The sequence below is a fragment of the Athalia rosae genome, chromosome 6 (genome assembly GCF_917208135.1).
Source record: "Athalia rosae chromosome 6, iyAthRosa1.1, whole genome shotgun sequence".
Classification (NCBI taxonomy): Eukaryota; Metazoa; Arthropoda; class Insecta; order Hymenoptera; family Athaliidae; genus Athalia; species Athalia rosae.
In genome coordinates, this window is record NC_064031.1 from 17,379,842 (window position 1) to 17,393,415 (window position 13,574).

The 13,574-nt window shown below is 48.7% G+C and overlaps 2 protein-coding genes across 4 annotated transcripts in view; both read right to left on the reverse strand.

Moving 5' to 3' along the window:
* The window catches only part of LOC105688578 (ankyrin-2-like), a 23,454-nt gene continuing 9,880 nt past the window's right edge, over window positions 1-13,574 (reverse strand). For all 3 annotated transcript variants that reach the window (XM_048657114.1, XM_020853850.2, XM_020853852.2), the window contains 4 exons: window positions 13,255-13,543; window positions 12,995-13,153; window positions 1,151-8,411; window positions 1-1,058 (listed from right to left, as the gene is read on the reverse strand). In XM_048657114.1, the coding sequence (XP_048513071.1) occupies window positions 1,183-8,411; window positions 12,995-13,153; window positions 13,255-13,543 (7,677 nt within the window). In that variant the 3' untranslated portion in view covers window positions 1-1,058; window positions 1,151-1,182. The remainder of the gene's footprint in view (window positions 1,059-1,150; window positions 8,412-12,994; window positions 13,154-13,254; window positions 13,544-13,574) is intronic.
* LOC105688597 lies at window positions 8,428-10,713 on the reverse strand. Its single transcript, XM_012405040.3, has one exon. It carries the CDS (start codon window positions 10,080-10,082, stop codon window positions 8,952-8,954), a length of 1,131 nt encoding a protein of 376 aa, XP_012260463.2. The 5' UTR covers window positions 10,083-10,713; the 3' UTR covers window positions 8,428-8,951.

The following is a 13,574-nucleotide window of genomic DNA, read 5'->3' on the forward strand; positions in this document are numbered from 1 at the left end:
AGTAATCATCAATTATTCGCTGTTCGAAGCAGAATAATTATGAGACATATCGAGTGGTTTTAGTCGTAGACCCACTTTGGATTGTCGCAATTCCTGCATGGGTCGAAATATTCGAATTTCTCGGTTTACGAGAGCGGGGTATCCAGCCCGAGCTTATCTGGAGTTAGGTAGCCACGGGGCGCGCGGTTTGTTGTGGGGCGTCACCTCTGCTCAGCCCCCAAGGTGACGTCTCACAACAAAGCGCTACGCTGCTGACTACCTGACTCCAGCAAAGCTCGGGTTCCCTTGTAGGCCGGAAAAATGCCAAGCTTATAATCTTAAATTTGACTCAAAATTTTGGCCAGAATCCGACCTTCTTTTTATTCAGGGTTTTCTACGGTATTCTTGAATATTTTGATCTCAGAAACCCGAATTTCGAAGTCAAATTGATCTATCTATAAAATTTATCGATCCAAAAAATGAAAAAAAAGGATATCTCGATGGGAAAAAATCATAGCTCAATTTCATCGACGGATTCGTATTCCTGAGGTCCAAATGCATGAGCATATGAAAACATATTTTTCTCCTAAATATCGAAAAGATCCAAAGGGGTACGGAGAAAATCCCGTTGAAATATTGGAAATAGCGGAAACGTCGAACTTCCCAATTTTTATAATAAATCGCAGCTTTTGGGCATCGTTACTCGCGGCGTTAATAAGTGGTCCGAGTCTAGTATCTGAGACTCCTCGAGACGGAGAAAAAGTTTCATCAATTCCAAAAAATGTATCGGAGGGAGTGACCCCTTTGATCTGAAATGCCTCATATGGCGTGTGTGTGTTCGTGTGTGGTACGTGTTGGGCATGTGGGTGGCTGTGTGTGTGTCAATGAGATAAGCATAATTGTACACATAAGGTAGTATATCGTTCTTGAGTAGTGTCGCCAGAACTGATTACGAAAAAGCAATCATAGTTCTCAGATTTTTAGGCATGTAAATCTTCGTCATCAGCTTCGGCTGCACTATATTCTTTCGTCGTGGACTGCGTCGGTAACCAGCGGGCTGTCCTTGCAAAGACCACTGCCTGGAAGAAGGTGACATTAAATACGGTCGAGGAGATTCACCGGAATTCGCGATTCCTTCGCGATACTGATGCACCGGCATTGAAACGCATACCTTCAAACATCGAGACAGAGTCGCTGCTTGTCTTACGTCCCGTTGTTCGACGATGTGTTTTTCAGGCTTATGTTAGTCTGTAGGCTGCCGCTGGCTTCGTTCTCTGAAATTCGTCTTTCGGAGGAATTTCCGGTGTCGCTCAGCTCCCCGTAATTCCGGTTCCCGCAGCTGACGTTGTTCTCGCGGTGCTCGGCGAAAGGTGCACTCTCCAGCGAGTCAGAAGATAATCGCCTGCACGCGTTGCTCAATCGATCCAGAGTGTCCGGTTGCGCTTCCCGGCTGTCCCGGGCATTATTCAGGGAATCTGAACTCAGAGAGGGAATATCCAAAGCTGTCTTCAATTCCAACGAATCTGAACTCCGGCACAAAGGATCACACCTGCGTCCAGCGTCGTACTCGTCCAATTCCAAAGAATCCGTACTAGTTTCCATAATGTTCTTGTCCTTCGGCTGTTCTTCGATATCGCGAACACCCGGGTACACTTGATCGTGACTCGCGCCGGGGGCGTGTACTCCTGATTCCGTGCCCGTGGTTCGGCCTTGAGCAACCCCGGCTGAGACAACGTTGTTGTCGGCGGCGTTAACGTCCCTCGGTTCGTTGTCCGTTATTTCGATCTGTGAAATGTCGTCGGCCGTGTCATCCTGACGATCGAACTTTTCCACGTTCGATTGAGCGATACGTATAATCTCGTCTATCTCTCTGATACGCTTCTCGTAATCATCAGATCCCGAGGTACTCGGGTTGAAGGACGCCGGCGCGCTAGATTCCGTTCTAGTGCGAGTCAGACTCTCCATTTTGTAACGATTCTCCGGACTCTCGTGATCCAGGAGATCCTCCTCCTCTCTGGCGCGTAGCTCGATTATGTGGGCCTCGTGACAAGCAGACTCCAGCCCTTCGAAATCCTTCAACGAAGACAAGGAGACGTCGTCCCCGTGACCCGTGCGCCCGGCGACGTATCGCCTCGGTAAACTACCGTTGTTTATCGAATCCTGGGAGCCGCAGTGGAGTTTCTTCGAATTTTCCATCGCTACCGCGCTCTCGAGACTCTCGAACTCCTGCAGGGAACTCAGCGATAGATTATCGTGCTCGGACGGTTTGGTGAAATATCTTCTGCCAGCCAGCACGTCGTATTCGGGCGTACTGCCGAGACTCCCTCTCGTGCTGCCGATGCTGCCGACCGACTCCTTGTGACTCCCGAGACTTCCGAATCGGCTGCTGCCAGCCTCGAAGTCGGTGATCTCCTCTTCTTTGATATCCTCGAGGGGGCCACGGTCGTAGTCGATTTCGTAACCGCGTGCGTCCGTTTGGAACTGCATCTCCACCCACTTTTTGCCACCTTCGTACTGTTCCTCGTCGGAGTACGACTGGGTGTACAGTTGTTCCTCGTTCGATACCTGCGGCGGACTCTCCTCCGAGTCAAAGTCGAACAAATCGCTGTTTCGTTGCGCGTTCAGACTCCGCGAGTGCACCCGACCCTCCTCCTTGCTGCTGGAAATCAAGTTCTCCACCTCACGGTCGTAGTTCTTCGCCACGGCGCACGATATCCCGCCGCTGTTTATGTGGATGCTTTTGCCCTCCGAGTCGAACTCCTCCGCCTCTCTGCCCACCTCTTCGATGACGACGAAGTCGTCTATTATATCGGGCTTGTCGACCAGCTCGAAGGAATCGCTGTCCGGAGATCGCCTGTCTTGCTTGCCCTCTTTGTTGTCTACCACCGTTTCCAACGACATTCCGGACGTTGACGAGGTAGACATGCTCGTTTGTTGAATAGACGTCAAGTCCGGGCGTTGATCGGACTCGGCGTACTCGTCCGCGTGAACGGCCGTAATTACCTGACACTTCGGTGCCTCGGCCGCGACTCCCTCGACGCTCCTTCCGGAACTGTGTTCTCGCGAAGTGACTTGGGTGCAAACGCTCTGGACTCCTCCCTCGTCGACGCGGGAGGTCGTCAGATCTACCGATTGCACCTGAGCGCGTCCGAGTTCCGCCTCGCCTTCCGCTGCTATCGTCCACGTTGTATTGTCGGTGCACTTGCTCCCCGCGGTCAATAGTTCTTCCGTTGCGCCGTCGACCTCCGCTTCCTTGGAAACGGGTTCAGCCTCGTCGACGGAGGAGCCTTCGATTTGCTGGAATATCATTTCGGAGGATCTTTTCATGCGAGAGGGTACCGCCGAGCCGATACCCGGCTCCTCGGGATCGCTCACAGCGGCACCGACGGATTCACGGGGCGACAGATCGCCGTCGTCGAGGGGATAAAACATCCCGGTGACGCGTGACGCGTCGACGCCGCAGATGACTTCATCGTCGAGGATGTGATCCGCGCTTTCATCCAAATTATCTCGTTCCACGTCACCCTCCGAGGGCACCAGAGTTTCGGAGAGTTCGCTGGAACTTTCGATGCTCGCCAAATGCCCGGAACTCTCCGAGTTGAGTGATTTTATAGACTCCCTCGAGCTCAACGAACTTATCGCCGTGTGATAATCCTGGGAAGTCGGCCTCGACGCTGACGAATTTTCCATAGACATGAGAGCTGTCTCGTACTCTGACACGGTACCCGAGGGCATGCCGGACTGCATCGCCTCGATATCCGACGAACTGGGCCGGCTGCCACTTCCGATTTCGTAGTCACACGACTGATAATTACTTTCCCCGGAACTGGAACCGAGGTCATTCTCACTGTCCGATTTCATTTTTTTCGACGCCCTCGCGGGCTTGTGACGTTTTCGTGGGGCCGGCTGAGGAGGGCACATCAGAAACGCGTCTTCCTTATTCTCGACATCGGAAGTAGATCTGCTGGCTGGTACGGGGACCGGGACAGAGGTGAGGACGTGGCCATCCATCGCCGATGGATTTTCGCTATCGTCGGCAAGATTCGCGGGGGGCATTCCACGCGTCTTGGGAGAAACTTCTTTCGGGATTTTTTCCGGTGTCCCACCAGATCTCTGGGTTAGATTTTCCTCGTCGGCGTGCTCGGCGTTGTCATCGAATTTATCACTCTCCAATCCGAGATTCTCGTCGTTCTCTAACTTGGATTGATCTTCGCAAGTACTGCGAGGCTTCGCGACGGGTGAGGCTGTGCTTCGGTCCAGAGGTTCAATGACCGGAGGTGCCTTGTAGAGGAAAGGCAACTCGTTCGGTATAGATTCCGGCTGCAATTTGAATTGGAACTCCGAGGGTGAGTCTTTTATTTGAAAAACGGTTTCACAGTTTTCTGCACTCAGCTCTTCGATGAGATCCTGCTTTGCCGCCTCCAGAGACTCTTTCACCTCTGCGATTTCTTTTTTTACAACCTGATCAAGTACCGTAATCGCGTATCTTGAGCTGAGATCCAGACTTCCCATGTCCGCTTCTTTTTTGGCCCGCACCCCGCTAGAATTCACGCCCGCATCGTGATGAGACTTTTGACGATCGAACCTGCGCTGACGATTGGGTGTCCCTTCGTCCTCTGTGCTCGCCGGGCTGATTTCCAAAACCTCACGCTTTATTGGCTCAATGTTATCGCGAATAACGTCCTTCTCGCCGATCGATCTTTCGACTTCGTTCACCGGCACTTCGGTCCTTTGTTTATCGAAGTGTTCGCCGACGTCCCCGCTTGCGTTTTCGTTGCCAGTCGCGATCGCGTCCGTTTCAATGGGCGATTCATCTTCTTTTTCAGTAAGTTGTCGTCGCGGATCCGGATCCTGAGCACTGTGCACCGGTTCGGGTTGCGCCACATTTTCTGTCCATGAACCGTGTCTAACCGTCTCGGATAAAAAATTGTCAGTCGGAGTTTTGGCATCGAATTCTTTTTGTAAGGTATCCATCAATTCCTGGCAACTGACGTCCAAGTTATTTTCAACCAATTCGCTCTCCAATTGCTTGTCGCTCACCGGAATCACCGTGAATTTAGACCTGAGACTTGGCTCCTGAGCAATAGGCGGAGTCACTTCTTCTCCGATCGCCCCTTCCATCCTCAATTGTTTGACTACCGATTCGTATTCTTCCAGTTCTTGATTGAAGACCTGCGAAGGCTGCAGCGGCTCAGATATTTCAATCTTCTCATCCCCGATCATCCAATCCACTGGTTTTATCTCTAGGCTCTGTATTTTGGCCTTCGGCGAAAACAACGGCGAACTATCCACCTCGAAGCTGTATTCGTCCGGCTTCTTACATTCGACCGACATTTCATAGACGTTTCTCGCGTTCTCGCCCAGTACCGAGTCGTCGATCGAGTCGGTCCGTTCGGAAGCTGTGCTCGGACTAACGGTGATGTCCCTATCCGGGTAAAGTTTGACGAGCTGTTCCTTCGCCTCTTGATTCGCCTTTCTGTCGTCCGGGTTCCACCCAGTCGAATCATCCGATCCACCCGCATCGGGTTCGATAATCTCCAACACCCTGGCGCCCGATGTTGGACCAGCTCCCCTTTCCTCGCGCACCATTTCATCGAAGGATTTCTTTCGCTCGAGTACGACGGCACACTCCTCTTTACGTTGGATGGGTGGGATTTTTTGCTCCCGGTTCTGGTCTTGCGTTATTTCTGCCGACCGATCCGCAGGTACGCTCGGTTTTCGGGTGTCACTCGATTCATTGAACTCGCCCTCCACGAAATCCTCCATCTCGGTGTGATCCGACGCGGTACTCGGGCTAACGGTCATGTCTCGTTCGTGCGACATCCTTGCGCTCGAGGTTTCGAACGGTAGGCTGCCCTCTCTGTCACGGGATATCATCGAGGATGACTCTTCGTCCCTGGTCAAGTCTTCGGTAATACTGATGCTCTCTCGTTTTGTCTCACCTTCGAAAATCCGGTCCGCCAACTTCTCGGACTCGATTAATTGTTGGTCGGAGACGTCGCGGTATTCCTCACTCTCGTCACGTTTCATTCTACGCGCAGGGACGTCACCACCTAGAATACCGTCGGCACTCATCGATCTATTTTCAATCTCAGTTTGGATCGATTGAATGATCGTCTCCGCTATGTTGCGAGCCTCGAACTCCTTCGCCGATACGTCGTCTTCCTCATTCGCCGGATTCACCTCATCGGAACGACACCGAGCCTCGTAGGACGCTTGGAAAATTCCGGACCTCGGCTCACCCTCGGCCATCGACAAATCGCCTCGAATGTCAACACTCGCGGAAGCGACGGTGCCTCCCCCGGTTTTTATTATTTCGTCGTCGGCGGTGGACCCGTGTTCGTCTTCGAAAAGTTTGCGCGTGACCCGTTCCGTACTATCGATGACCGTTTCGCAGGCTTTTCCTTCGGCTACGAAGACCTTGCAGTCGTCCAGCAACGTTACGGACGTTTCTCGTTCCGATTTCGTTTCCAATTCACACTTGTCGGATTCTCTTTCCTCGACTCTTTGCGTCGACGACTCTTCCACTAATGTGCGTTCCTTGGTTGCACTCTTTATCTCATTCGATTGCTCCCTTTCCGCAACCGCGACCACGGTCTTCCCCTCGGCGGTGATGATTTCCGAAGAAACGACCTCCGTTTCCTCGGTCTTCGCTGATACTCGATGATCGACGGTTGACTTAACGGTGGACACAAAACCCGCCCCATTGTTCTCCGATGTGCTCCCGGATGCCCCGAAGGCGTTTTCATTGAATTCCGATCTCTCCTCCGTAGATTTTCGTACCGAGACGGAGCTGGATTTTTTTTCAGTTCTCACCGATTCCGTTGTCCCACGAGATTCTTCGTTCTCCCTTACGCCCCCCCCTGACGCCCAACCGAATCTAGATGCCCTTTCTCCGTCGGCATTACCCCCCCTAACCGGTCCGAGAGATTGCGTCAACTGTTGGACAAGCTCATCTTGGTTCCGGATACCGTGATCGCCCGTTTCCAGTTTTGCGGCTGCCTCCGATATGCGTTTTGGAATTCGCGATTCGGTAGGATCCTTTCCCTTAGCGATATTCGCGGTGAGATCTCCTCGAGTCTTAACTTTCGCTTCTTGGTCCTTGACCACCGCCGGAATTTTCGACTCGCTCGTCGTGACGGGTATTCTACTCGCGGTGGCTTCCCTCGGCTTCGCGACCACCGGCTCTTTCTCAATCTTAACCGCCCCGACATGCTTCGGGATTCTAGACTCGAATTCTTTTCTTATCGCGGTGACTTTCGTCGGCTGAATCGTTTCGTCGGTTTGAAGAGATGTCGAGTCACGAGCAGTCTTGATTTCGCATTCCAAAAAGTCGCGACATACATCGATTTCGGCTCTAATATCCGACGCGATTCCCACCTCCTCTTTCTTCGAGCTGGAAAATTTCACGGACCCATCGTCCGTCGACAAATTCTCATGACTCGCCAACTCTTTTGCATCCGCCTCTGCCGTTTCTTTCTCCTCGATTCTCGACTCTGTACCGACGCGCGAGTCCAACCCAACCCCTTGTTGATTTTTTCGGAGGGATACCTCGGGTATCGGAGCTTCGATGAACTTCGCTTCTTCCGGTTCTGACTTACTTCCATCCCCATCGCGAGATTTCTCGGTTTCAGTCCTCACGAGCGTCGGCATTACCGATTCTTCGTCACCCGGAATCGTTCCGAACAGTGTCGCTTTATCCTCTTCGCCGCTAACTGCGTACCCTCGTTTTTTCTCCTCCTCGAGCATATTGTTGCAGACATCAATGATCGAAATCGATAAAATGTCGGGGGCCTGCCTTCTGTGATCTGCCTCGTGATTCGGTGGTGCGGATTGATCAACTGCCGTCGATTCCACCGTACTCGAGACTTTGGTTTTAATCGCCACCTCGTCACCCGGTTCCGATTCGTAGTTGATACTTTTCACCCTGGAACTGGTCGTCGCGATAATTTTACTAGTGGCAATCGCGGCGACCGTTGACTCTTTCTGAATTTGTTCTTCGAAATAATGAGCCTTCTCGGCTACGGAGCACTCAGAGATATCCAGCACATCGACGGGAGGTTCCTCCACCTCGGTCCTTCTCTGATCCGTGCCTTGATCCCCCTCCACCTCCACCTCCACCTCACCCTCCATCTCGGAAATCATGCTGCTTCGCGCGGTCAATTCCCCGTCGGTGTCCGTTCCCGTCAAGGGGCAGGAGCCTCGAGATACTTCCGACTCGGATTGATCCATACTGTTCGCGTCTCTTCTTCTGCCGATTTCCTCCCAGAATTTCCGTTTCTCCGAGTAAGTTTTCTTCTCGATAACATCGGGAGAGTCGTCTCCGTGGTGATCTATTTTTCCAGCATCTATTTTATGGGGATAACTAGCATCTACGATTTCTAGAGGGCAAGCCGCGTTTTGAGCAAAGGATTCTTGGATATTGGCGGCATCTAGAACAACCAAGAATTATTCCTCATATTATTTCTTTTTATTATATCATCGCATACATGGGCGTATACATTGCGTTATACATGTAATGCGTATCACATAAATTACGATCACCCTTCGAACGAATTATATTACACAACGATAGTCGATTAACAATTGAATTCAACGCGTTTCGAGTCAACATTATTCGAGGTATCCGAATATTCTACGTACGTATTCGTCGATATGCGTACGGACGGGTCAACGGGTGTGTTTGTGTGTCTACCTGGAATTCCTATCGATACGTCGCGTCGCTTGGTCTATTTCGCGTATCCGTCGACGCGAATTCCCGCGACCCCGCCGCTCGCCGCTACTCTTTGAAATCTTACGTCGCCAATATTATATACTATAAGTGTACATTGTTTCGGTAATAAGTGCCAAGTGTATGGATAAATTAGTGCAATAGGAAGCACCCTCTCTCGCCCCGTGGATCCTGAAATCCGAATGCAGATCTATACGTGTGGAAATCTTGTACGCGAAACGACCGCTGACAACGACAAGAATCACTCGATGTCTTCCACGTCGGTGTGTCCATCGATCGAACCGTCGTCGACCGGTGTACCGACGGTCAGGAAGTGTCGGGGCTCGTCCGATTTGTTGAGGTTTTCAACAACCTGCGAAGTACCCGCAACATCGAGGTCTTGGAATATTTCGTCGAAAGCGCGACGCCCGCCGTCTTCGGGGACGTTTTCCTCGTCGGAGGCGTCCATGTCCTCGCTGTCCGTTCCGGTCTGTTGGTTCGACGGGTCCGGATTCGTCTCGTCAAAAGTACCGCGATAAGGGCCGACGGCACCCTCGTCGAAGGACAACTGGTTCCGGACTTCAATGGAGAACGGACCGTCACCTTCCTTCGTTGTTATCGTCTCGCCGTTGTAATCGGCGAACATGTTGGCGTGTACTACGGGCACGTAAATCGGTCCTCCAGCCACCATAGCCTCCCCGTCGGCGTCCTCCTCGTCGTTCGAAAAATCTTCGTAATCGGTTTCGCGGGGGTGACCACCTAGACTGTACCGTTTCTCCCTTACCGTTAGCTTGGCCCCGTCATTATCCTCGCCATCCTCTTGATCGCTGCTGAATATTTCATCGCAGTCCGTCAAGTTCTCGACGTAGCTCTGCCTCCGGCTGTGGTTGGGAGTCGTGCGTTCGGACCTATGGAAATCGTAGAGACCGGTACCACCTTCTCCGGCGCCGGTATCAGCTTCGTCTCCTGCGCGACCCTCGACCTCGTCAGCCGTAACGGATATCGTCGGATTGGGCAAATCGCCGCGTCGCCACGTTCCTACCTCGGACGTTGGTATGACGTTGTTGGCGCGGGGGTTTATCAGCACCAATTCACCCTCCGAATCGGTGTCCGAAAAATGCAGCGACGTATTGTTCGTCAACGCGTTCAATCGCCGACGAGTCGATCGCGACTTTCGCTTTGACTTTCCGGCCGGAGATTTACTTCCTTTCGATTGCTTCGTCGACGGCAGGAGATACGCAACGTCCGAAGTCTCTAACCCGACAGAATTTTCCGAACCGACAGCGTAGCTTGCGTTCTTTAATTTTTTCAAATTGCAATTCGAACCGTCCGCCTTACCATCGCTGTTTGAGTTGCACACTTTCTCAGCTATTGTCCCCGTGCAGCTTTCCATTATTTTATCGTGTACTCTCGTCTTCGCAGTGTATTGGCTCAAGTGTGTGTTTATAGCGTTACCGCCGCAATGCTTGAACAGCCCCTTCGAGTATCGGAGATCGCACCGAGGGGCAAATGGGTCGAAGAGGTTTCGTGAGGGATCCTATGAAATCTGTCGAATCGAGTGCGTTTGCGGACGGGCGGACAGAAATTACGATATCAAGAATATCGAGGTATTAATTACTATCACTAAAAAATATACCGGTTCGAACTGCACGATAAGAGACGCGAACACGGACTTGAACGATAGATTTCTCTGGACTAAAAGTCACTTCGTACCAGCGATATCCGAATCTCGTTTTATGCTATTAGGTGGTAATCGAATTATCGAAGCCATATTTCGTCCCGAAGCTGTAACTCAATTATGTACCGTTTCCACGCGAGCAAAGTAAATACACTTAAATCGGGTATGGATTCAGGTATGTGCCTCGGTGAGCGAGCTGAAATATCGCAGTCTATACCCCGATTGGGAGGCGATTTTTTACGAAGTTTCGCTCATTCGTACTCTGCATCTAACGCGTTACGAATTATAATCCATCTAGGGGCCACTAAAATTATATGTGTTAGGGTGGGTTGGAAAAAAAAAATTTCTCTTATTTTCAGGTAGCCCACTCGTTTTTTAAATAAATAATTAATCAAGTGAGGTACTTCCAGCAAAAAAATTTTTTTTTTTGGTCACAAATTATGGAAAATATCTGAAAATTGTCGATTGTGATTCTTTTGTACTCGTTCACTCTTCAAAATTTTTTTCCTATTATTTTTGTAATTCAAGTATAAAATCGAAAAATGAAATGCTCTTTATTTGACTTAAAATTGAAGTTGAGTCGGGGAGCCGAGCTTTGCTGGAATCAGGTAGCCAGCAGGGTAGCGCGTTGTTGTGAGACGTCACCTTCGAGGCTATGCAGAGGTTACGCCCCACAACAAACCGCGCGCCCGTGGCTACCTGACTCCAGATGAGCTCGGGCTGGATACCCCGTACTCGTAGACCGAGAAATTCGAATATTTTGACTCATGTATGGATTGCTACGAAGCAAAGTGGGTCCACGACTAAATCCAATCGATATATCTGATAATTTCTCTTCTCCCAACAGCGAATAATTGATGATTACTCGATCGATTGCACGAGTAGATGATTTTGGCTTTCAGATTTGGATTCCTGAGCTGATTATACGTGAGATTACTCTTGAAGAACCAAAAATAAATTCGATTTTTGAGCAAAAAATAAATCACGGTTTCAATTGGGTTTAATATGCTTTTCTTACGTATTTTGATCTCAGGAATCCGAATCTGAAAGAAAAATTGATCCATCTCTAAAATTGAACGAATTATCGCCAATTTTCAGCTTTTTGGGGTCAAAAATAAAAAATTGATTTTATAGTCTATACTATTGTAATTTGAGCTCAGGAATCTGAATCTGAAAGAAAAATTGGTCTATCTTCAAAAATGATCGAGTTATCCTTATTTTTAGGCATTTTTTGGCATAAATTTGAGGATATCTCGAAGGGAAAAAATCGTAGCTCAATTTGGACAACGGATTCGTGTTCCTGAGGTCAAAATACATAAGAAAAGTGCCATACGATCAATTTTAAAAAATAAAAATTTTTGGCCAAAATTTGAGATTTTTCCAAGGGGTACCCCTTACGATTTTTTCAAATTTTGACCAAAAATTTTTATTTTTTAAAATTGATCGTATGGCACTTTTCTTATGTATTTTGACCTCAGGAACACGAATCCGTTGTCCAAATTGAGCTACGATTTTTTCCCTTCGAGATATCTTCGAATTTGTACCAAAAAATGCGAAAAAATGGCGATAACTCGATAAATTTTATAGATAGATCAATTTTTCTTCCAGATTCGGATGTCTGAGCTCAAATTACATTTATACAGACTAAAAAATCAATTTTTTATTTTTGACCCCAAAAAGCTGAAAATTGGCGATAATTCGTTCAATTTTAGAGATGGATCAATTTTTCTTTCAGATTCGGATTCCTGAGATCAAAATACGTAAGAAAAGCATATTAAACCCAATTGAAACCGTGATTTATTTTTTGCTCAAAAATCGAATTTATTTTTGCTTCTCCAAGAGTAATCTCACGTATAATCAGCTCAGGAATCCAAATTTGAAAGCCAAAATCATCTACTCGTGCAATCGATCGAGTAATCATCAATTATTCGCTGTTGGGAGCAGAAAAATTATAAGTCGCAATTCATGCATGGGTCGAAATATTCGAATTTCTCGGTCTACGAGAACGGGGTATCCAGCCCGAGCTTATCTGGAGTCAGGTAGCCACGGGCGCGCGGTTTGTTGTGGGGCGTAACCTCTGCACAGCCTCGAAGGTGACGTCTCACAACAAAGCGCTACCCTGCTGGCTACCTGACTCCAGCAAAGCTCGGGCTCCCCGACTCAACTTCAATTTTAAGTCAAAAATAGAGCATGTCATTTTTTGATTTTATTCTTGAATTACAAAAATAATAGGAAGAAAATTTTGAAGAGTGAACGAGTACAAAAGAATCACAATCGACAATTTTCAGATATTTTTTATAATTTGTGACTAAAAAAATTTTTTTGCTGGAAGTACCTCACTTGATTAATTATTCATTCAAAAAACGAGTGGGCTACCTCCAAATATCAAGTAAAAAATTTTTTCCACATCTGAAAAATTTTCGTTTTTTTATAAGGTACAAATTCTGCCCCCATGATAAGAAAATAAAAACAAAAATTTTTTCCAACACACCCTATGGCAACGGCACTTGTATGGTATATGTTTTTTGTACGACCAAGGCACATGCTTGTCACATACGAACGGTACGGAGATTTATGTGTGTGTGGGATAAAGATTATAATTATCGTCATCTATGTCATGTTCATACCTCCTCGACTTCTGCGACGTGCGCCAACGAAAGATTTGCGTTCCGTCAACGGTGAGACGACGACCATCTTTGGATCGTCGGACTTCTCTTTGCCTTCCGTGTCGTACTTGGACGCGTACGAGTCTATCTTCTGGCTGATGATGTTCGAATCCTCAAAGTCTACCGTGGTTGTGTGTACCCATGCAGAATATATGTAGTCATGACAGGTCCGTGGATATTGTTCGTTTGGATGAATTATGTTACGCGAATCGATAACTCACCACTTTCGTTGTCGAGCTTCCCTTGAATTTGTTCTTTTCCAACTGGCTCCGGCAGTACGATGTTCAATATACAAACGGGCTGCTGCGAGGGCTCACCCTTGGCGACCTTTGGCTCACGCATGAACAACATTCTCGCCACGGGGTCGAGCAGAGGGTCCTTAACTTTAGCGTGGAAGGAGAGTCGGTTTTGACGAAAGGCCTTGAAAGTGAATTTCAATTGGACCCCAGATTTGGTGACGGGAGTCAAATTTCCACTGAACTCTATGTACAAATCTTTGCCATCGAGTGCCTGTAATTTTCGTAAATTCACATCACGGTCA